Source organism: Oncorhynchus clarkii, chromosome 4 (genome assembly GCF_045791955.1).
Source record: "Oncorhynchus clarkii lewisi isolate Uvic-CL-2024 chromosome 4, UVic_Ocla_1.0, whole genome shotgun sequence".
Taxonomy (NCBI): domain Eukaryota; kingdom Metazoa; phylum Chordata; class Actinopteri; order Salmoniformes; family Salmonidae; genus Oncorhynchus; species Oncorhynchus clarkii.
This window is the reverse complement of record NC_092150.1, coordinates 22,589,516-22,612,988: the sequence shown is the minus strand read 5'-3', so window position 1 is coordinate 22,612,988 and position 23,473 is coordinate 22,589,516. Positions and strand designations below refer to the sequence as shown.

General features: G+C 41.7%; 1 protein-coding gene across 1 annotated transcript in view; it reads left to right on the top strand.

Annotated features, from left to right (window-relative positions):
• Positions 1-23,473, top strand: part of LOC139406606 (leucine-rich repeat-containing protein 7-like) — a 126,139-nt gene that overhangs the window by 36,908 nt on the left and 65,758 nt on the right. The window contains exons 2-4 of the mRNA XM_071149374.1: positions 17,132-17,334; positions 22,711-22,828; positions 23,019-23,097. Coding sequence (XP_071005475.1) covers positions 17,132-17,334; positions 22,711-22,828; positions 23,019-23,097 — 400 coding nt within the window. The remainder of the gene's footprint in view (positions 1-17,131; positions 17,335-22,710; positions 22,829-23,018; positions 23,098-23,473) is intronic.

Below are 23,473 nucleotides of genomic sequence, written 5' to 3'. Positions count from 1 at the left end.
ATTGATGTTGAGATGTGTCTGTTACTTGAACTCTGTGAAGCATTTATTTGGGCTGCAATTTCTGAGGCTGGTAACTCTAATGAACTTAACCTCTGCAGCAGAGGTAACTCTGGGGGATTCCTTTCCTGTGGCGGTCCTCATGAGAGCCAGTTTTATCATAGAGCTTGATGTTTTTTTTGCGAATGCACTTTCACATTTCTTGAAATTTTCCAGATTGATTGACCTTCATGTCTTAATAAAATGACATACCCAAATCTAACTGCCTATTGCTCCGGACCTGAAGCAAGGATATCGATATTCTTGATACCATTTGAATGAAAACACTTTGATGTTTGTAGAAATGCGAAATGTATGTGGGAGACTACTACACATTAGATCTGGTAAAAGATGATACCAAGAAAAAAACATGCTTTAAAAAATAAATTGTACCATCACATTTGAAATGCAAGAGAAAGGCCATAATGTATTATTCCAGCCGAGGTGCAATTTAGATTTGGCCACTAGCTGCAGTGTACAGTTCACATACACTTAGGTTGGAGTCTTTAACTCGTTTTTCAACCAATCCACAAATTCCTTGTTATTAACAAACTATGGTTTTGGCAAGTCGGTTAGGACATCTACTTTGAGCATGACACAAGTAATTTTTCCAACAATTGTTTACAGACAGATTATTTCACTTATAATTCACTGTATCCCTATTCCAGTGGGTCAGAAGTTTACATACACTAAGTTGACTGTGCCTTTAAACAGCGTGGAAAATTCCTGAAAATGATGTCATGGCTTTAGAAGCTTCTGATAGGCTAATTGACATCTATTGAGTCAATTGGAGGTGAACCTGTGGATGTATTTCAAGGCCTACCTTCAAACTCAGTGCCTCTTTGCTTGACATCATGGGAAAATCAAAATAAATCAGCTAAGACCCCAGAAAAGAAATGGAGACCTCCACAAGTCTGGTTCATCCTTGAGAGCAATTTCCAAATGCTTGAAGGTACCACGTTCACACTACGGGACCACGCAGCCATCATACCGCTCAGGAACGAGACGTGTTCTGTCTCCTAGAGATGAACGTACTTTGGTGCAAAAAGTGCAAATCAATCCCAGAACAACAGCAAAGGACCTTGTGAAGATGCTGGAGGAAACGGGTACAAAAATATCTATATCCACAGTAAAACGAGTCCCATATCGACATAACCTGAAAGGCCGCTTCAGCAAGGAAGAAACCGCTGCTCCAAAACCTGCATAAAAAAGCCAAACTACGGTTTGCGATTGCACATGGGGACAAAGATTGTTATTTTTGGAGAAATGTCCTCTGGTCTGATGAACTAAAAATAGAACTGTTTGGCCATAATGACCATCGTTATGTTTGGAGGAAAAAAGGGGAGGCTTGCAAGCCGAAGAACACCTTCCCAACCGTGAAGCACGGGGGTGGCAGCATCATGTTGTGGGGGTTCTTTGCTGCAGGAGGGACTGGTGCACTTCACAAAATAGATGGCATCATGAGGAATTAAAATTATGTGGATATATTGAAGCAACATCTCCAGACATCAGTCAGGAAGTTAAAGCTTGGTCGCAAATGGGTCTTCCAAATGGACAATGACCCCAAGTATACTTCCAGTTATGGCAAAATGGCTTAAGGACAACAAAGTCAAGGTATTGGAGTGGCCATCACAAAGTCCTGACCTCAATCCTATAGAAAATTTGTGGGCAGAACTGAAAAAGCATGTGTGAGCAAGGAGACCTACAAACCTGACTCTGTTTCACAAGCTCTGTCAGGAGGAATGGGCCAAAATTCACCCAACTTATTATGGGAAGCTTGTGGAAGGCTCCCCAAAATGTTTGACCCAAGTTAAACAATTTAAAGGCAATGCTACTGTTATGTTAGATCCTTATATGATGACAAACTTTTAATTAACATATACTTCAGCTAGAAAACTCCATGTTTAGCCATGCAAGGCATTCTTTAATCATCAGTATAGCCCGCATAGCCTGCTGGGTAATGTAGTCTAAATGTTATTAACACATCACAACACATCTTCTTTCCTTTAAAAGAAAACTACTTTTCTATGTAACTACTCGTAACATCACATTTGTTTACTCAACCTGCATAACATGCAATTTTCAATAACACAATTTTCTTCCTTAAAAATAATAAATTTTTCAACTAAATATAGTCTGTCCAGCAATACTCTATTGTGGCCCTATTTCTTTTCACAAAACCAAACATTCATTCCAGGTGCCCCTTTTTTGAATTTTTTAGCAATTCTCCCAGTCGCAGCTGGTTACGACAGAGCCTGGGCGCGAACCCAGGGTCTCTGGTGGAACAGCTGGCGCTGCAGTACAGCACCCTTAACCACTGTGCCACCCCGGAGGCCCTCTTGTGTATTTTCTGTAGCATTTCTTTGCGTAGTGTCATGGGAATGACAATGTTGAACACCATGTCATCCACAACGGTGAGCTCTGCTCTGCACATCCATGGTTCCTGTACTCTCCTTGGACAGTTGTTTTTCTGTGCAGGCCATCCTATCAGTGTTGTTTCTTTAAACTCTGTCATTGTTTGGTCAGCTGCGGTCTCTCTTTTGATCTGCTCCATTCTCTCAGAAGACACAGGAAGTGATGCTACAATCATGTCGACGTAGGATTGAATCTGTGTTTTTCTGTGTGCTCTCCTTCTTGTCGACTGCTCGATAAAGAGTGTCAGCGGCGAACATGAACTTTCCCGGGGTATAGATCATCTTCACATCATACTTTTGCAGTCTGATCAACATTCTCTGGGTTCTCATTGGACAATCATTCAGTGGCTTAGACATGATTGACACCAATGGTTTGTGGTCTGTTTCTGCTTCGAAGTCTCGTCCGTAGACGTATTGGTGAAACCTTTCGCAAGCGTATGTGCTCGCCTCTAGTTCTTTCTCTATTTGTGCATACCTTGCCAAACTGTGACGCGTCTGCAGAAATCCTTCTGCTTTTCTCTGGATCATAGAACCTGAGCACTGGCTCTTCTGAGATTGTCTTCTTTAGGTTTTTGAAGCAGTTTTCCTGTTCATGGGACCATTCCCATTCATTTTCTCAGTTCCAGAAGACATCTGAGTGGAGCGGACTGTGCTGACAGTTGAGGTATGAACTAGAGGTTGACCGATTATGATTTTTCAACACCGATACCGATTATTGGAGGACCGAAAAAGCCGATACCGATTAATCAGCCTATTTATTTATTTGTAATAATGACCATTACAACAATACTGAATGAACACTTATTTTAACTTAATATAATGCATCAATAAAAATCATTTTAGCCTCAAATAAATAATGAGACATGTTCAATTTGGTTTAAATAATGCAAAAACAAAGTGTTGGAGAAGAAAGTAAAAGTGCAATATGGGCCATGTAAAAAAGCTAACGTTTAAGTTCCTTGCTCAGAACATGAGAACATATGAAAGCTGGTGGTTCCTTTTAACATGAGACTTCAATATTCCAAGGTAAGAGGTTTTAGGTTGTAGTTAATATAGTATTTATAGGATTATTTCTCTCTATACCATTTGTATTCCATATACCTTTGACTATTGGATGTTCTTATAGGCACTTTAGTATTGCCAGTGTAACAGTATAGCTTCCGTCCTTCTCCTCGCCCCTACCTGGGCTTGAACGAGAAACGCATCGACAACAGCCACCCTCGAAGCAGCGTTACCCATGCAGAGCAAGGGGAACAACTACTCCAAGTCTCAGAGCGAGTGACGTTTGAAACGCTATTAGCACACACTCCACTAACTAGCTAGCCATTTCACATCGGTTACACCAGCCTAATCTCGGGAGTTAATAGGCTTGAAGTCATAAACAGCGCAATGATTGAAGCACAGTGAAGAGCTGCTGGCAAAACGCACGAAAGTGCTGTTTGAATGAATGCTTACGAGCCTGCTGCTTCCTACCATCGCTCAGTCAGACTGCTCTATCAAAATATCAAATCATAGACTTAATTTTAACATAATAACACACAGAAATACGAGCCTTTGGTCATTAATATGGTCGAATCCAGAAACTATCATTTCGATAACAAAACGTTTATTATTATCGCATATACCCTGACTCTGCGTGTAATGAACTCAAGAGAAGTGACACAATTTCACCTGGTTAATATTGCCTACTAACCTGGATTTCTTTTAGCTAAATATGCAGGTTTAAAAATATATACTTCTGTGTATTGATTTTAAGAAAGGCATTGATGTTTATGGTTAGGTACACGTTGGAGCAACGACAGTCCTTTTTCCGCGAATGCGCACCACATCGATGTATATGCAATGCAGGACACGCTAGATAAACTAGTAATATCATCAACCATGTGTAGTTAACTACTGATTATGATTGATTGATTGTTTTTTATAAGATAAGTTTAATGCTAGCTAGCAGCTTACCTTGGCTTCTTACTGCATTCGCGTAACAGGCAGGCTCCTCGTGTAGTGCACTGAGAGGCAGGTGGTGAAAGCGTTGGACTAGTTAATTGTAAGGTTGCAAGATTGATTCCCCCGAGCTGACAAGGTAAAAACCTGTCGTTCTGCCCCTGAACAAGGCAGTTAACCCACCGTTCCTAGGCCGTCATTGAAAATAATAATGTCTTCTTTGTGTTCTTCTGTGTTCTTCTGACTTGCCTAGTTAAATAAAGGTGTAAAAAAATATAAAAAAACGGCCAAATCATTGTCCAAAAATACCAATTTCCGATTGTTATGAAAACTTGAAATCGGCCCTAATTAATCGGCCATTCCGATTAATCGGTCGACCTCTAGTATGAACTTTGAAAGGTAGGTGATCATGCCCATGAAGTGTCTCACATCGTCCTTGTTCTTCAGGCGCTCCATGTTGTTGATGGCTGATGTTTTCCTCGGGTCTGGTTTGACTCCATCCTCTGAAAGTACGTCTCCCACGAAGTTAAGTGTTTTCACACCAAACTCGCATTTGTCCTTGTTTAGTTTTAGGGTGAGTTTTTGTGTCAGGTCCAGCACTTGTCTCACTCTTGCATCGTGTTCTTCTTTTGTGGACCCCCAGACGATGATGTCATCCATCACAGTCTCCACTCCTGGAATGTGCTCGAAGATCATGTGGATTGTCTTGTGGTAGACCTCTTGCGCTGAGAGAATCCCAAATGGTAGACGAAGAAATCTGTACCTGCCCTCAGGTGTGTTGAATGTGCGTAGCCTTGAGCTTGTATCATCTAGCTTCATTTGCCAGAATCCTGATGAGGCATCAAGCTTACTGAACCACTTTGCTCCAGCAAACTGCGACATTATCTCTTCTCTGGTTGGCAACTTGAAATGCTCTCTCTTGATTGCTTTGTTGAGATCTCTCAGGTCTAGACATATCCTGAGATCGCCATTCTTTTTCACCACAGTAACCAGAGAGCTTACCCAGTCTGTCGGTTCATACATTTTTGTGATGACGTCCATCTTTTCCATGCGTCTGAGTTCCTCTTTGAGCTTTTTTCTCAGTGCAAATGGAACTTTTCTGCATGCATGCACAACTGGAGTCATCAGTACATATTTTGTGTTCTCCTGGTAAACATCCAAGACCCTCAAACACATCCTCATACTCAGCCAGTAGCGATTCTTGGTCATTTTCAGTCTGTGATGTCACTACATACTCTTTTCAACAAATTGAGCTTTTCACATGCATTGATTCCTAGAATAGGCTGTACACTCTTTTCCACAATCAGCAGCTGTGCTCTGAACTGTTTTCCTTTGTGCTGTAAAGTTACTATGCAGCTTCCTTTGACTGGTACGTTCTCCCCAGTATAACCAGTAACCTTAATTTTCACCGGGTGTATTTTGCTCTTCACCTTCAGTGTTTTGTAGTCATCCAGCGATAACAGGTTTACCTGTGCTCCAGTATCAAGCTTGAATGGTATTATAGTTTCAATCCTAGTCAATGGCACAATCCATTCAGCATTTACGGCACTGCATATTTCCACAGAATCAACAAAGAATTCTTCAATCTCCTCGACTGTGTGAACCTTTTTCTTCGTAGCCTCAGCTTTGCATTTTTTTGGCTTGTGGATAAATCCACATTTTCCACATGTAGTGTTTTGATTTCTCTCTTTTGCTTGTTTTTGTTTTGTAATTTGTGTATTGCTCCTCTCTTTTTATTTTATGCACTGACATCTCATCCCTGCGCAGCTCTTTAGCTTGTGCTCTGGTGGTTTCAGCTGCTCGACACATATTCACTGCTTTATCCATAGTTAAATCTTGCTCACGCAGCAATCTCTCCTTGAGTCCATTATCAAGTATGCCACAGACTATCCTGTCTTTCACTAGTGAGTCTTTCAGATGTTCAAATTTACACGTTTTGCTCAGTGTGTTCAGCTCAGCCAAATACTGGTCAAAACTGACTCCCTGTTTCTGATCATGAGAGAAAAACTTGTATCTCTCAAACGTGACGTTCTGGCTTGGTACAAAGTACTCCTCAAATGTATCCATTAGCACAGTCAATGTCAAGTTTGCCTCGTCTTGCTGAAAGCTATTGTAAATGTCCAATGCATCCTCTCCAATAACATGCAGAAAATGGAAGCTTTCAATTTGTCATCATCTCCCCCTGCACCACTGGCTGCTAGGTAGATATTGAATCTCTCCTCAAACAATTGCATGGTATTCTTTCACTGTAATAGCTACTGTAAATCGGATAGTGCAGTTCGATTAAGAAGAGTTTAAGTTTATTCCAATATCAGATATGTCTGTGTCCTGGGGAATGTTCTTGTTACTTACAACCTCATGCTAATCGCATTAGCCTACGTTAGCTCAACCGTCCAGCGGGGGACCCATGATCCTGTAGAGGTTAAAGTAATGATGAACTGTTGTTTCTCTTTGCGTATTTGAGCTGTTCTTGTCATATTGTGGACTTGGTCTTTTACCGAATAGAGCTATCTTCTGTATACCACCCCTACCTTGTCACAACACAGCTTATTGGCTCAAACACATTAACAAGGTAAGAAATTCCACAAATTACCTTTTAACAAGGCACACCTGTTAATTGAAATGTTTTCCACGTGACTAGCTCATGAAACTGGTTGTGAAAATGTGCAAAATCTGTTGTCAAGACAAAAGGGTGGTTACTTTGAAGAATCTCAAATAGAACATTTATTTGGATTTGTTTAACTTTTTTTTTAGTTACTCCATGAGTCCATTTGTGTTTTTTTCATAGTTTTGATGTCTTCACTATTATTCTACAATGTAGAAAATAGTAAAAAGAAAGAAAATCCTTGAATGAGTAGGTGTGTCTGTTACGCCCCTGAAAACAGGGGAGAAATAATCACGAGAGTGATACGGTGTTGTTTTCTCAATTCAACTTTTAGTGCAATCATTTTACAAAAGTAACACATTACAAAACAACAGAAAACCCATTATACAAATAACACAGCAAAATATCTTACAGTGCCTTGCGAAAGTATTCGGCCCCCTTGAACTTTGCGACCTTTTGCCACATTTCAGGCTTCAAACATAAAGATATAAAACTGTATTTTTTTGTGAAGAATCAACAACAAGTGGGACACAATCATGAAGTGGAACGACATTTATTGGATATTTCAAACTTTTTTAACAAATCAAAAACTGAAAAATTGGGCGTGCAAAATTATTCAGCCCCCTTTAATTTAATTTAATTTAATACTTTGTAGCGCCACCTTTTGCTGCGATTACAGCTGTAAGTAGCTTGGGGTATGTCTCTATCAGTTTTGCACATCGAGAGACTGACATTTTTTCCCATTCCTCCTTGCAAAACAGCTCAAGCTCAGTGAGGTTGGATGGAGAGCATTTGTGAACAGCAGTTTTCAGTTCTTTCCACAGATTCTCGATTGGATTCAGGTCTGGACTTTGACTTGGCCATTCTAACACCTGGATATGTTTATTTTTGAACCATTCCATTGTAGATTTTGCTTTATGTTTTGGATCATTGTCTTGTTGGAAGACAAATCTCCGTCCCAGTCTCAGGTCTTTTGCAGACTCCATAAGGTTTTCTTCCAGAATGGTCCTGTATTTGGCTCCATCCATCTTCCCATCAATTTTAACCATCTTCCCTGTCCCCGCTGAAGAAAAGCAGGCCCAAACCATGATGCTGCCACCACCATGTTTGACAGTGGGGATGGTGTGTTCAGCTGTGTTGCTTTTACGCCAAACATAACGTTTTGCATTGTTGCCAAAAAGTTCAATTTTGGTTTCATCTGACCAGAGCACCTTCTTCCACATGTTTGGTGTGTCTCCCAGGTGGCTTGTGGCAAACTTTAAACAACACTTTTTATGGATATCTTTAAGAAATGGCTTTCTTCTTGCCACTCTTCCATAAAGGCCAGATTTGTGCAATATACGACTGATTGTTGTACTATGGACAGAGTCTCCCACCTCAGCTGTAGATCTCTGCAGTTCATCCAGAGTGATCATAGGCCTCTTGGCTGCATCTCTGATCAGTCTTCTCCTTGTATAAGCTGAAAGTTTAGAGGGACGGCCAGGTCTTGGTAGATTTGCAGTGGTCTGATACTCTTTCCATTTCAATATTATCGCTTGCACAGTGCTCCTTGGGATGTTTAAAGCTTTTTGTATCCAAATCCGGCTTTAAACTTCTTCACAACAGTATCTCGGACCTGCCTGGTGTGTTCCTTGTTCTTCATGATGCTCTCTGCGCTTTTAACGGACCTCTGAGACTATCACAGTGCAGGTGCATTTATACGGAGACTTGATTACACACAGGTGGATTGTATTTATCATCATTACTAATTTAGGTCAACATTGGATCATTCAGAGATCCTCACTGAACTTCTGGAGAGAGTTTGCTGCACTGAAAGTAAAGGGGCTGAATAATTTTGCACGCCCAATTTTTCAGTTTTTGATTTGTTAAAAAAGTTTGAAATATCCAATAAATGTCGTTCCACTTCATGATTGTGTCCCACTTGTTGTTGATTCTTCACAAACAAATACAGTTTTATATCTTTATGTTTGAAGCCTGAAATGTGGCAAAAGGTCGCAAAGTTCAAGGGGGCCGAATACTTTCGCAAGGCACTGTATTAACAACGCACATGTGGCCTCCCGGGTGGCGCAGTGGTTAAGGGCACTGTACTGCAGCGACTCCTGTGGCGGGCCGGGCGCAGTGCGCACTAACCAAGGTTGCCAGGTGCACAGTATTTCCTCCGACACATTGGTGCGGCTGGCTTCCAGGTTGGATGCGCGCTGTGTTAAGAAGCAGTGCGGCTTGGTTGGGTTGTGTATCGGAGGACGCATGACTTTCAACCTTCGTCTCTCCCGAGCCCGTACGGGAGTTGTAGCAATGAGACAAGATAGTAGCTACTACAACAATTGGATACTACAAAATTGGTGAGAAAAAGGGGTAAAATTCAAACAAAAAAACCAACGCACATGTTCATTAACAATCAACATAAAATGGCAGCTACTCTCAGTACGATGCTATTCTTCGCTACAACCGAGCAGGGCTCATATTACTCTCTGCAAACTTAACTCTAACTTCCTCAAGATGTTACTAAGATACACCTTAAACACTCTTGACATGTTAGCGAGTTATTACATTTAAATTACTATTTTCTATCATCAATAACATACCTGAAAACAGGGGAGAAATAATCACGAGAGTGATACGGTGTTTTCTCAATTAAACTTTTAGTGCAATGAGAAAAGACCGCGATTTCCCCAGGAATATGAGTGGAGACCAGAGCAATCGATCTCAGGCTCATAGATTAAGAGCATTTCGTAGATCACAGATTAACACTTTTAGGCACCGCAAAATAAAGTAATCAATATAAGGTTTACACATTACTCTCACAATTCGTACCCTTTGTACGCTTGACGGATTTGAACTTTAACACAATTATATGAATTATCAATCTCTATCAACTAATACTGAATGCATGATCTTTTTAACCTTGGATGTTTTAAGATCCTCACATACTATGAATTTACTAATACTTTTTAATGTATAACAGGCTATGAATATTTCCTTTAACATGTCACATGTCCAAACCTTTAACTGGTACTGTATATTCAAAATATTTAATAAGATATTGAATTTCGCCTTTACTACTATAGCCCAGAGAAACGCATTGAATAACAGTCATCAATGACAGTACAGTCAAAAAATAGGTTTTGAAGTGTTTGGCCTATATCTAGGATATATAAGAAAGCTTAGGAAATACAGTGCCTTGAGAAAGTATTCGGCCCCCTTGAACTTTGCGACCTTTTGCCACATTTCAGGCTTCAAACATAAAGATATAAAACTGTATTTTTTTTGTGAAGAATCAACAACAAGTGGGACACAATCATGAAGTGGAACGACATTTATTGGATATTTCAAACTTTTTTAACAAATCAAAAACTGAAAAATTGGGCGTGCAAAATTATTCAGCCCCTTTACTTTCAGTGCAGCAAACTCTCTCCAGAAGTTCAGTGAGGATCTCTGAATGATCCAATGTTGACCTAAATGACTAATGATGATAAATACAATCCACCTGTGTGTAATCAAGTCTCCGTATAAATGCACCTGCACTGTGATAGTCTCAGAGGTCCGTTAAAAGCCCAGAGAGCATCATGAAGAACAAGGAACACACCAGGCAGGTCCGAGATACTGTTGTGAAGAAGTTTAAAGCCGGATTTGGATACAAAAAGATTTCCCAAGCTTTAAACATCCCAAGGAGCACTGTGCAAGCAATAATATTGAAATGGAAGGAGTATCAGACCACTGCAAATCTACCAAGACCTGGCCGTCCCTCTAAACTTTCAGCTCATACAAGGAGAAGACTGATCAGAGATGCAGCCAAGAGGCCCATGATCGCTCTGGATGAACTGCAGAGATCTTCAGCTGAGGTGGGAGACTCTGTCCATAGGACAACAATCAGTCGTATATTGCACAAATCTGGCCTTTATGGAAGAGTGGCAAGAAGAAAGCCATTTCTTAAAGAGATCCATAAAAAGTGTCGTTTAAAGTTTGCCACAAGCCACCTGGGAGACACACCAAACATGTGGAAGAAGGTGCTCTGGTCAGATGAAACCAAAATTGAACTTTTTGGCAACAATGCAAAACGTTATGTTTGGCGTAAAAGCAACACAGCTGAACACACCATCCCCACTGTCAAACATGGTGGTGGCAGCATCATGGTTTGGGCCTGCTTTTCTTCAGCAGGGACAGGGAAGATGGTTAAAATTGATGGGAAGATGGATGGAGCCAAATACAGGGCCATTCTGGAAGATAACCTGATGGAGTCTGCAAAAGACCTGAGACTGGGACGGAGATTTGTCTTCAAACAAGACAATGATCCAAAACATAAAGCAAAATCTACAATGGAATGGTTCAAAAATAAACATATCCAGGTGTTAGAATGGCCAAGTCAAAGTCCAGACCTGAATCTAATCGAGAATCTGTGGAAAGAACTGAAAACTGCTGTTCACAAATGCTCTCCATCCAACCTCACTGAGCTCGAGCTGTTTTGCAAGGAGGAATGGGAAAAAATGTCAGTCTCTCGATGTGCAAAACTGATAGAGACATACCCCAAGCGACTTACAGCTGTAATCGCAGCAAAAGGTGACGCTACAAAGTATTAACTTATGGGGGCTGAATAATTTTGCACGCCCAATTTTTCAGTTTTTGATTTGTTAAAAAAGTTTGAAATATCTAATAAATGTCGTTCCACTTCATGATTGTGTCCCACTTGTTGTTGATTCTTCACAAAAAAATACAGTTTTATATCTTTATGTTTGAAGCCTGAAATGTGGCGAAAGGTCGCAAAGTTCAAGGGGGTCGAATACTTTCGCAAGGCACTGTATATATATTTGCACATATTGAATCCCTTTTTCTGGGTAGGCACACAACTACCTTCATACCTCCATTTTTTTTTAAACGGTTACTATCAGACGAGTCCTGTGACACTTTTGGGGGTCATAGAGCAAAACAGAGACCACCATCGTTTACTATATTTTGTTGGTTTACAACCGTTCAGATGCTACAGGCGTTTTCGTGAGAAGACCGGTTTTCTGTATGTCTCATTGTCTGACAAACACCGCTCTAGGTCTTCCACCTTTCACCGCAGATGCGGAAGTGCTACATTGGCGAATGCGGTGGATTGAGACACATCCAATTGTTTTATCTTATTTATTAATACCTTTATTTAACTAGGCCTGTCAGTTAAGAACAAATTCTTATTTTCATTGACGGCCTAGGAACACTGGGTTAACTGCCTTGTTCAGGGGCAAAACGACTGTAGGTCAATCGACTCTAGATACATTATATATACAAAGGTATTGGGACACCCCTTCAAATTAGTGGATTTGGCTATTTCAGCCACACCAGTTGCTGACAGGTGTATAAAATCAAGCACACGGCCATGCAATCTCCATAGACTAACATTGGCAGTAGAATGGCCTTACTGAAGAGCTCACGGACTTTCAACATGACACCGTCATAGGATGCCACCTTTCCAACAAGTCAGTTCATCAAATTTCAGCTGTGAAGTGGTAGGCCTCACAGAGCGGGACCGCCGAGTGCTGAAGCGTGTAGTGCGTAAAAATTGTCTGTCCTTGGTTGCAGCACTCACTACCAAGTCCCAAACTGCTTCTGGAAGCAACTTCAGCACAAGGCCGATGGACAATTGTCAGGAGAACGCTACCTCCCCCATTGCATAGTGCCACCTGTATAGTTGGTGGAGGAGGAATAATGGGCTGGGGCTGTTTTCATGGTAGGACTAGGCCCCTTAGTTCCAGTGAAGGGAAATCTTAGCTCTACAGCATATAATGACATTCTAGACGATTCTGTGCTTCCAACTTTGTGACAACAGTTTTGGGAATGGCTTTTCCTCTTTCAGGACAACAATGCCCCCCAGCACAAAGCAAGGTCCATACAGAAATGGTTTGATGAGATCAGTATGGAAGAACTTGACTGGCCTGCACAGAGCCCTGACCTCAACCCCATCGAACACCTTTGGAACGTATTGGGAACGCCGACTGAGAGCCAGGCCTAATCAGTGCCTGACCTCGCTAATGCTCTTGTGACTGAATGGAAGCAAGTCCCTGCAGCAATGTTCCAACATCTAGTGGAAAACCTTCCCAGAAGAGTGGAGGCTGTTATAGCAGCAAAGGGAGAACTGACTCCATATTAATGCCAATGATTTTGGAATGAGATGTTCGACGAGCAGGTGTCCACATGCCTTTAGTTATTTAGTCTATTATACTCTAGAGTTAGGCCTCACTTTAGAGACATTTGGAATGACTTGCCTGGCAAACTAAATCTAACCAGCAGAGATGTTCCCATAGAACTGAGAGAGAGATGGAGATGGAGCTGAGCAGGTGTCCTCAATCCTCACCTTTGCAGAATCTGGTCCTCTGTCATGTGGTTTCCATAGCACCCTGAGCAGAAATCACTTGTATTAACACAATATACTTTAATGCTTTTATTTATCACTTCTTCTTTTTCTCTTTGACACTTGGCAAGACTGGGTAGAATAGAATAATACACATTGTACTGTGTACAAAATGATATTCTTAATAGAAGCTTAATCAGCTGCATACAATTCAACAAGTGATACATTTTCAATTATAAATTGGGTGGTTCGAGCCCTGAATGCTGTTTGTCTGAGAGCCGTGGTATACCATGGATATGACAACACATTTATTTGTACTCCTCTAATTATGTTGGTAACCAGTTTATAATAGCAATAAGGCACCTTGGGGGTTTGTGATATTTGGCCAATATGCCATGGCTAAGGGATGTGTCCAGGCACTCCGCGTTGCATCGTGTTAAGAACAGCTCTTAGCCGTGGTATATTGGCCATATACCACACCTCAATGGGCCTTATTACTGGGGATCAAGTGTGTAAAATGTTTGTGGCTTTATCAACCTGCTTTATATACTAGTGTGGAGATAAAATAGCCTTATCTTGTCTGGCTGATACTGCTTCTGCTTTCTCTCTGCTGCCTGTCTTCAGCCCCCCTCTCTCTAAATTAAATTCAAAGGGATTTATTGGCATGGGAAACATATGTTTCCATTGCCAAAGCAAGTGAAATAGATAATAAACAAAAGTGAAATAAACAATATTAAGTGAACCGTAAACATTAAGCTCACAAAAGTTCAGAAGGAATATGTCATATTGTGGTTTTATACAGTGTTTTAACAATGTGCAAAAAATCAACATAAATATGGGTTGTATTTACAATGGTGTTTGTTCTTCACTGGTTTTCAAATTCTTTGTGTGTCTGTGTAATCTGAGGGAAATATGTGTCCCTAATATGGTCATACATTTGGCAGGAGGTTTTGTGGGCAGTGTGCGCATAGCCTGTCTTCTTTTGAGAGCCAGGTCTGCCTACGGCGGCCGCTCTCAATAGCAAACCTATGCTCACTGAGTCTGTACATTGTCAAAACTTTCCTTAATTTTGGATCCGTCACAGTGGTCAGGTATTCTGCCACTGTGTACTCTCTGTTTAGTGCCAAATAGCATTCTAGTTTGCTCAGTTTTTCTATACATTATTTTCAATGTGTCAAGTAATTAACTTTTTGTTTTCTCATGATTTGGTTGGGTCTAATTGTGTTGCTGTCCTGGGGCTCTATGAGGTCTGTTTGTGAACAGAGCCCCAGGACCAGCTTGCTTAGGGGACTCTTCTCCAGGTTCTCTCGGTGTAGGTGATGGCTTTGTTATGGAAGGTTTGCGAATCGCTTCCTTTTAGGTGGTTGTAGAATTGAACGTCTCTTTTCTGGATTTTGATAATTAGCTGGTATTGGCCTAATTCTGCTCTGCATGCATTATTTGGTGTTGTACGTTGTACACGGAGGATCTTTTTTTGCAGAATTCTGCATTCAGAGTCTCAGTTTGGTGTTTGTCGCATTTTGAGAATTCTTTGTTGGTGAGAGGACACCAGACCTCACAACCATAAAGGGCAATGGGTTCTATAACTGATTCAAGTATTTTTAGCCAGATCCTAATTGGTATGTAAAATGTTATGTTCCTCTTAATGGCGTAGAAGGCCCTTCTTGCCTTTTCTCTCAGATTGTTCACAGCTTTGTGGAACTTACCTGTGTCGCTGACATTTGGCTGAGGTATGTATAATTTTTGTGTGTTCTAGGGCAACGGTGTCTAGATGGAATTTTGTATTTCTGGTATTTCTGGCAACTGGATCTTTTTTTTTTGTAACACCATTATTTTTGTCTTACTGAGGTTTACAGTCAGAGCCCAGGTCTGACCGTCTTTGCAGAAGATCTAGGTGCTGCTGTAGGCCCTCGTTGGTTGGGGACAGAAGCACCAGATCATCAGTAGACATTTGACTTCAGATTCTCTCGCCCCATTGGGAATTGTCACGTACAGAGGCAGCTGAGCCTAGAGTCCTGCAGGTCTGATCTGTGTGAAGAGGCCCTATATAGTCACTATTATACTTCTATGAGAGCCCCTCTGTAAGCTATACAGCCATAGTCATTAGAGCAGGGATCCCACTCAAAGGCTCTGATTAGGAGACACATGAAGCTGCTGTGTATTTCTAAGTGTATTTTGTGCTATATCACTGGCTTAATAGATTTGCTGCTCAGACAGCCTCTTCCCTGCGTCTTGATTGGCTGCTGACACCTCTCTGACCTCTCTGTGGGTGTGACCCCTGATGCTGTGTTGTTGAGCAGAGGACAGGAGAGGGAACTGCAGTTGCTGCTTTGTTCCTGGAAGTAGGAGTGGGGAGATGATGGAGGGATTTCACTGTGACCTTGTCTGATATGTACTCCTGAGAGCCCGGCTCCATACAGGATTTATGTCTCCCAAGCTGAAATGTCATTCATCTCTCTGCTCTGCCCTACTGCATCTGGAAGAGAGGATCTTTACAAGGCACTCCGATTGAAACAAGGTTGTTTGTCTCCTTTACAATGAGACTACAGAACAATACAAAGACTATTAGATGGAGAATGTGGCTTCTGGAAAGCAGGTTGTTCTGCCTGTGCCGTGTCTGTTTTTGTTGTGTGTTTGGGTGGAAAACAAAGATGAGTGGTGGGCCCCAGCCTGTTGGCTGTGGAGTTGCTGCTGGCTGGTGGAGGCTGTGAATCATCACCCAGCTGCCCCTGGCTCTCAACCTACCCTGCTGACAAAATACACAACTTTGTAAGGTTTACAGTCAGGGCCCAGTTACAGTAAACACTTGATTTGTACAGGGACAGGGTAATTCACAGACTACTTGTAGTTACAAAGAGCATCCCAATGTTTTGGGGCAATAACAGCTTTACAAGATAATTGCTGTGTCTTGGTATTTTTGTGGTATTTAATGTGGTATTTACAATTAATAAAACCGGAAAAAGTAAAAGGATGAACAAGTGTCTTGTTAATTTGATGTCCCTGCGTTTGTGATGCTGTGACTACTATGGGCCTAAGTTATCAGCAGAGGCTGAACAATGGCTGCCAGGGTTGAGTATGATAGAAATATGTTTTATTATCACAAGGGTACATTCACATTTTTACCACTACTTAATCAGAACTTTCATTATCTTGGGGGAATGATTGACTTCTTTTTACAAGACCCCTCTTATACAACCTCCAAGAGAGAGGAATATGCGGCAGAGCAGCTAATTATTTAGTGTAAATTGTCTTCACACAAACATGTTCCTCACAGTGTTAGTTGGCCCAGCGGGGATGTGCAGGTAGTCTATCAATATTTATTAGTTAGAGACTATGTTATGAGCCCTGATATCTACCATTGACGTTCCCCAGTAAATATCCTTTGCTAAAGAAATATAGCTATAGGAGTTGTTGTCAAGAGCAGAATATGACATTTTTATGTGTGTGAAATTACTCTATACTTCACATTGGTGAATTAGGAGTGTGTGGGACTGGCAGTGAGGTAGGCTGGTATTACTGTGCCGTGTAACAGTGTGAATGGGGGCTTTGACTAAGGTTGGCTAATTGCACTTAACTTTATCAGAGACAATTAAGAGCCAGTTTGACAAGTGTGGTTTGGCATGGCTGCGGCTAATTCCATTTCGTCTTATGCGGTGCTGTCCTGACCTTATCAGGAGGCTGGCGATACAAGGGCCAAGCAATGGTGAGATTATTTAAAGCAGAGTGGGTCAGAGGAACGCTCAGCTAGTTTATGTTGTCTCACTTATCTCTCTCTACTTTGTCTCCCCTCCCCCTCCCCCACTACAGTGCAGTGTCTGGAGATGACAACTAAGAGGAAGATCATTGGGCGCCTGGTGCCATGCCGGTGCTTCCGGGGTGAGGAAGAGGTCATCTCAGTGCTGGACTACTCCCACTGCAGTCTGCAGCAGGTGCCCAAGGAGATCTTCAGCTTCGAGCGCACGCTGGAGGAGCTCTACCTGGACGCCAACCAGATTGAGGAGCTGCCCAAGGTGGGTTCTGAAGGGGCTTGGGCCTGGGACTGAGGCTTGGGTCTGAGAGCTGGGACTGGGTCCTGAGGGCTGGGGCTGGGCTGTGGGATGAAATGGGTGAAGTGTATAAAAGGGACTCTGTAAAGTCATAGTTCAGACCATTTCCCAACATTACAAAGCATGGCATACTGATCGATGTCAACATTATCTCAGCTCTATGCACTCTCTCTCTTCATTTGGCGCTCAGTGTTTATTGTCTAAATGCGTTGCCAAGCCAACCAAACCCCCACAGACCAAAGAGTGGCGTAATGCCCTTCCTGTCTGTAGATGAGCTGTTAATAAAGCAGAGAGAAAAACATTCAGAGAGGGAGAGAGGGAGAAAGAAGCTATGTGGTCAGGAGAGAAGGGGGTTGGTTATGAATAAGCACCATGGACAGCTCCCAGTCAATGAGATAGCAGTTTAAGAGTTTCTTTCCAATACACTATATTTTCAGAAAAGGTGTAAAATGTACTTTTATTTTTTGAATTTATGAAAGTGTGTTTTTTCTTCACTTCAATGACAGACATGTAGTTGTTTGAAATCTTTCACTTGATGGTTTCATTTCAGCGAGAAATAATCATGTTTTTTTTTAAACGCTATATGTTTGACTCGCTCTCAGAGAAATAAGTAGTACTGCTAGGTTTTACACGGTCAAATGTAGCAAATAACTACATTTATTTTAACAAAGAACTGTACAAATGATACATTTGTGACCTCAGGCCAGCATCCTGGAGTCACCTCTTCACTGTTGAAGTTGAGATTGGTGTTTTGTGGGTACTTTTTAATGAAGCTGCCAGTTGAGGACTTGTGAGGCATCTGTTTCTCAAACTAGACACTCTAATGTACTTGTCCTCTTGCTCAGTTGTGTACCGGGGCCTCCCACTCCTCTTTCTATTCTGGTTAGAGCCAGTTTGCTCTGTCTGTGAAGGGAGTAGTACACAGCGTTGTACTAGATGTTCAGTTTCTTGGCAATTTCTCGCATGGAATATCCTTCATTTCTCAGAACAAGAATAGACTGATGAGTTTCAGAAGAAAGTTCTTTGTTTCTGGCTATTTTGAGCCTGTAATCGAACCCACAAATGCTGATGCTCCAGATACTCAACTGGTCTAAAGAAGGCCAATTGTATTGCTTCTTTAATCAGAACAACAGTTTTCAATAGAAAAACTTTCCAAGAAAGCTAAGGTAACTGAGCTAAACGACTACCGCCCCGTAGCACTCACTTCCGTCATCATGAAGTGCTTTGAGAGACTAGTCAAGGACCATATCACCTCCACCCTACCTGACACCCTAGACCCACTCCAATTTGCTTACCGCCCAAATAGGTCCACAGACGATGCAATCTCAACCACACTGCACACTGCCCTAACCCATCTGGACAAGAGGAATACCTATGTGAGAATGCTGTTCATCGACTACAGCTTGGCATTCAACACCATAGTACCCTCCAAGCTCGTCATCAAGCTCGAGACCCTGGGTCTCGACCCCGCCCTGTGCAACTGGGTACTGGACTTCCTGACGGGCCGCCCCCAGGTGGTGAGGATAGGCAACAACATCTCCACCCCGCTGATCCTCAACACTGGGGCCCAACAAGGGTGCGTTCTGAGCCCTCTCCTGTACTCCCTGTTCACCCACGACTGCGTGGCCACGCACGCCTCCAACTCAATCATCAAGTTTGCGGACGACACAACAGTGGTAGGCTTGATTACCAACAACGACGAGACGGCCTACAGGGAGGAGGTGAGGGCCCTCGGAGTGTGGTGTCAGGAAAATAACCTCACACTCAACGTCAACAAAACTAAGGAGATGATTGTGGACTTCAGGAAACAGCAGAGGGAACACCCCCCTATCCACATCGATGGAACAGTAGTGGAGAGGGTAGTAAGTTTTAAGTTCCTCGGCATACACTTCACAGACAAACTGAATTGGTCCACTCACACAGACAGCATCGTGAAGAAGGCGCAGCAGCGCCTCTTCAACCTCAGGAGGCTGAAGAAATTTGGCTCGTCACCAAAAGCACTCACAAACTTCTACAGATGCACAATCGAGAGCATCCTGGCGGGCTGTATCACCGCCTGGTATGGCAACTGCTCCGCCCTCAACCGTAAGGCTCTCCAGAGAGTAGTGAGGTCTGCACAACGCATCACCGGGGGCAAACTACCTGCCCTCCAGGACACCTACACCACCCGATGTTACAGGAAGGCCATAAAGATCATCAAGGACAACAACCACCCGAGCCACTGCCTATTCACCCCGCTATCATCCAGAAGGCGAGGTCAGTACAGGTGCATCAAAGCTGGGACCGAGAGACTGAAAAACAGCTTCTATCTCAAGGCCATCAGACTGTTAAACAGCCACCACTAACATTGAGTGGCTGCTGCCAACACACTGACTCAACTCCAGCCACTTTAATAATGGGAATTGATGGGAAATGATGTAAAATATATCACTAGCCACTTTAAACAATGCTACCTAATATAATGTTTACATACCCTACATTATTCATCTCATATGTATACGTATGTGCTGTGCTCTATATCATCAACTGCATCATTGTGTAGTACATGTATCACTAGCCACTTTAACTGTGCCACTTTGTTTACATGCTCATCTCATATGTATATACTGTACTCGATACCATCTACTGTATCTTGCCTATGCTGCTCTGTACCATCACTCATCCATATATCTTTATGTACATATTCTTTATCCCCTTACACTGTGTATAAGACAGTAGTTTTGGAATTGTTAGTTAGATTACTTGTTGGTTATTACTGCATTGTCGGAACTAGAAGCACAAGCATTTCGCTACACTCGCATTAACATCTGCTAACCATGTGTATGTGACAAATACAATTTTATTTGATTTGATTTCAATAGTGCTAACATAATTGCAAAATTGTTTTCTAATGATCATTTAGCATTTTAAAATTATAAAATTTGATTAACTAACACAACTTGCCATTGGAATACAGGAGTGATGGTTGCTGATAATGGGCCTCTGTACTGTATATAGATATTCCATAAAACTTCTGCAGTTTCCAGCTGCAATAGTCATTTACAACATTGGCTACACTGTATTTATTTTAATGGACAAAAAAATGTGCTTTTCTTTCAAAAACATGGACATTTCTAAGTGACCCCAAACTTTTGAACGGTAGTGTACATTTGACATTTAAGTCATTTTTAGTAATCTTACCCAGAGTGAGTTACAGTAAGTGTATTCATCTTAAGATAGCTATGTGAGACATCCACATATCACAGACAAGTATACAAAGTTAATTCCTGCTAAACAATGGAGATATAGAGTTTGAGGAAAAAAAGAACATTTTATACACACAGTTCAAATATATGAGTAACAAATCTGAGATCAGTAATATTTTGCACATACATGAAGAAAATTCTGACAAAAAAGTACAAGTGTGAAAAATTGGTGGATATACTGTAGCGTTTTGGAATAAACTCTTCAGTTTCTCATAGAGCGATGTAGCGTGTGCTCTGTGCCTGAAGCCCCCACTCAATGGACTTGCTGACTTTTATCTAACCTTCACACTGAATAGAAAACAATACATTCAGTGAATGTAGGTTTCATTAAAACTTTCAAAGGAGATCTATTACAGTCTAGATGTTATGACAATAGTGTCTTCATTTGAAATGGGAACTCCTGGATGAATACATCATAGCATTCAATACAATTTTAACATTCAATGAAGTTCAATACAACATTCATGAATTTCAACAATTAATTGTCTGAATGTGTACAGTGATATCCTTCAGAGGTTCTGTGGAATTAATGAATTATTATTTGTTTAATACATTTGACAGTGTATTGTGTTCATCAACCAACTCCCAATTAGATACGTTAAGTTATGGATCTCAGTGAGGTTTGTTCAGGGTCTTTGTGAAGAGAGTTCAGAGCCAGTGTGGTGCCTCACAGGGTTGCATAAGAACCAGGCATTGATAGATCCAAAGTGTGTGGTCTTTTATGTAAGTGATGCCTTGGGCAAGACTGGACAACGCTGGCTGTCCTGATCCTCTCCAGTCTCCATTGATGTAGATACTCCCCCTCTGGCTATTATAGCTCTTAAAGAGTAATGGCCTCTCATAATGGACGTGTTACAGTAATGTCCTTACTGGACTGTAATGTCTCCCTGACTGTCTCAAATGGCATCCTCTTCCCTATGCTTCCCTATGGGCCCTGGTCAAAGGTAGTGGACTGTATAGGGAATAAGGTTCCATTTGGGATGTAGGCCCTTAGAACTTGTCCCTCTCTAGTCTCTGTTCTACATTTAGAAAGGAATCAACTGCTCTAATCTATATTTTACATGGAGAAAGGAATGGACTACAGAGATGGGAGGAAGCGCTTGTTGATACTGTATTGGCTGGCTTTGTTAAAACAAATTCTGTACATTTATGAATGTAAATATTGATCTTCATTATTCATGTTACACAGTTAGAATGGTGATTATTAAACTGTTATCTCAAACATACTGCATATGGCATGATGCGCATGCACACTAACTCTGCATAGCACCGTTTTCAACCTCCCTCCCTCTATGCTTTCTCTCTCTCTCTCTCTCCCTTCCTCCTTAATGCTCCATCTCTCTCTCTCCCTCGCTCTCTCTGAGGTCTGATGTGTCCCTCCCTCCCTCCCTCCCTCCCTCCCTCCCTCCCTCCCTCCCTCCCTCCCTCCCTCCCTCCCTCCATGCTCCATCTCTCTCTTTCTCTCTCCCTCACTCTCTCTGAGGAGGACTGATGTCTCTCTCTCCCTCCCTCCTCTATGCTACATATCTCTCTTTCCCTCTGCCTCGCTCTCTCTGAGGAGGACTGATGTGGCTCTCCCTCCCTCCTCTATGCTCCATCTCTCTGAGGAGGACTGATGTGGCTCTCTCCCTCTCTCTATGCTCCATCTCTCTCTCTCTCTCTCTCTGAGGAGGACTGATGTCTCTCTCCCTCCCTCCTCTATGCTCCATCTCTCTGAGGAGGACTGATGTGGCTCTCTCCCTCTCTCTATGCTCCATCTCTCTCTCTCTCTCTCTCTCTGGGGAGGACTGATGTGGCTCTCTCCCTCCCTTCATATAGAGCTGTGGACTACTAATGTTGTCCTACAAGGTTACTCAACTGAGAGTTGCTGCTCTTACAGTGAAGGGGAAACGTGTCAGAACATTGAAAAAGACGTTGCCTCAGCGTTTCTCTCATGTTTCACATTTAACAACAGCACAGCAGGATCATTAGAGACCGGCCTTATTGAAACAGTGCATGAAATCTCACAAAGTCTACACTTTTTCAACACCGCAGGCTAAGAGATTGATATAACACCAGTATAACTTGTTTCTGTTCTGCCCCTCTCTCTCCATAGCAACTATTTAACTGTCAGGCTCTCCGTAAACTGAGCATACCTGACAATGACCTGTCAAACCTGCCAACCACCATAGCCAGCCTTGTAAACCTGAGGGAGTTGGACATCAGTAAAAATGGTAAGCGAGTGAGATGTGATGTCCACAGCAATCTCTGCTAGTTTCTACTCTGATATATTCTAAATTGTCGACTCTCTACTGATACTGTCACTCTAAATATCAGCATGATGTACAATATGACGAGGCATGAGTATTAAAAATGTGTGTTCATTTGTTATGAATGACAAACATGTTTCCATTCCTTCTTTAGGTATTCAAGAGTTCCCAGACAACATTAAATGCTGTAAATGCCTATCTGTTGTGGAGGCCAGTGTAAATCCTATTGCCAAGTAAGTGAAGAAAGAAGTGTATCATTGTGGTGGGATGGCTGTAGTCTATAGGGACAATGGTAATGCTGTATTATCATTGCCAACAGCTGTGTCTGTTGCTTTGTATCAAGAAACAATCACAGATTACCTAAAAAATAAAAAAAAAGGAATTTTCATATGAAAATGCTTTCAGTCAAATTGGCTGTAGAAATACATTTATATATATATATATATATATATATGTATATATATATATATATATATATATATATATATATATATAGAGATTTTAGACACCTCATGGCAACTTTGAAATGAACAGATAAACAGAATGAGGAAAATAACTACATGGGAGACTGTTGTATTTGTGTATCTGAGGCTTTTGTCTGAATTTAAA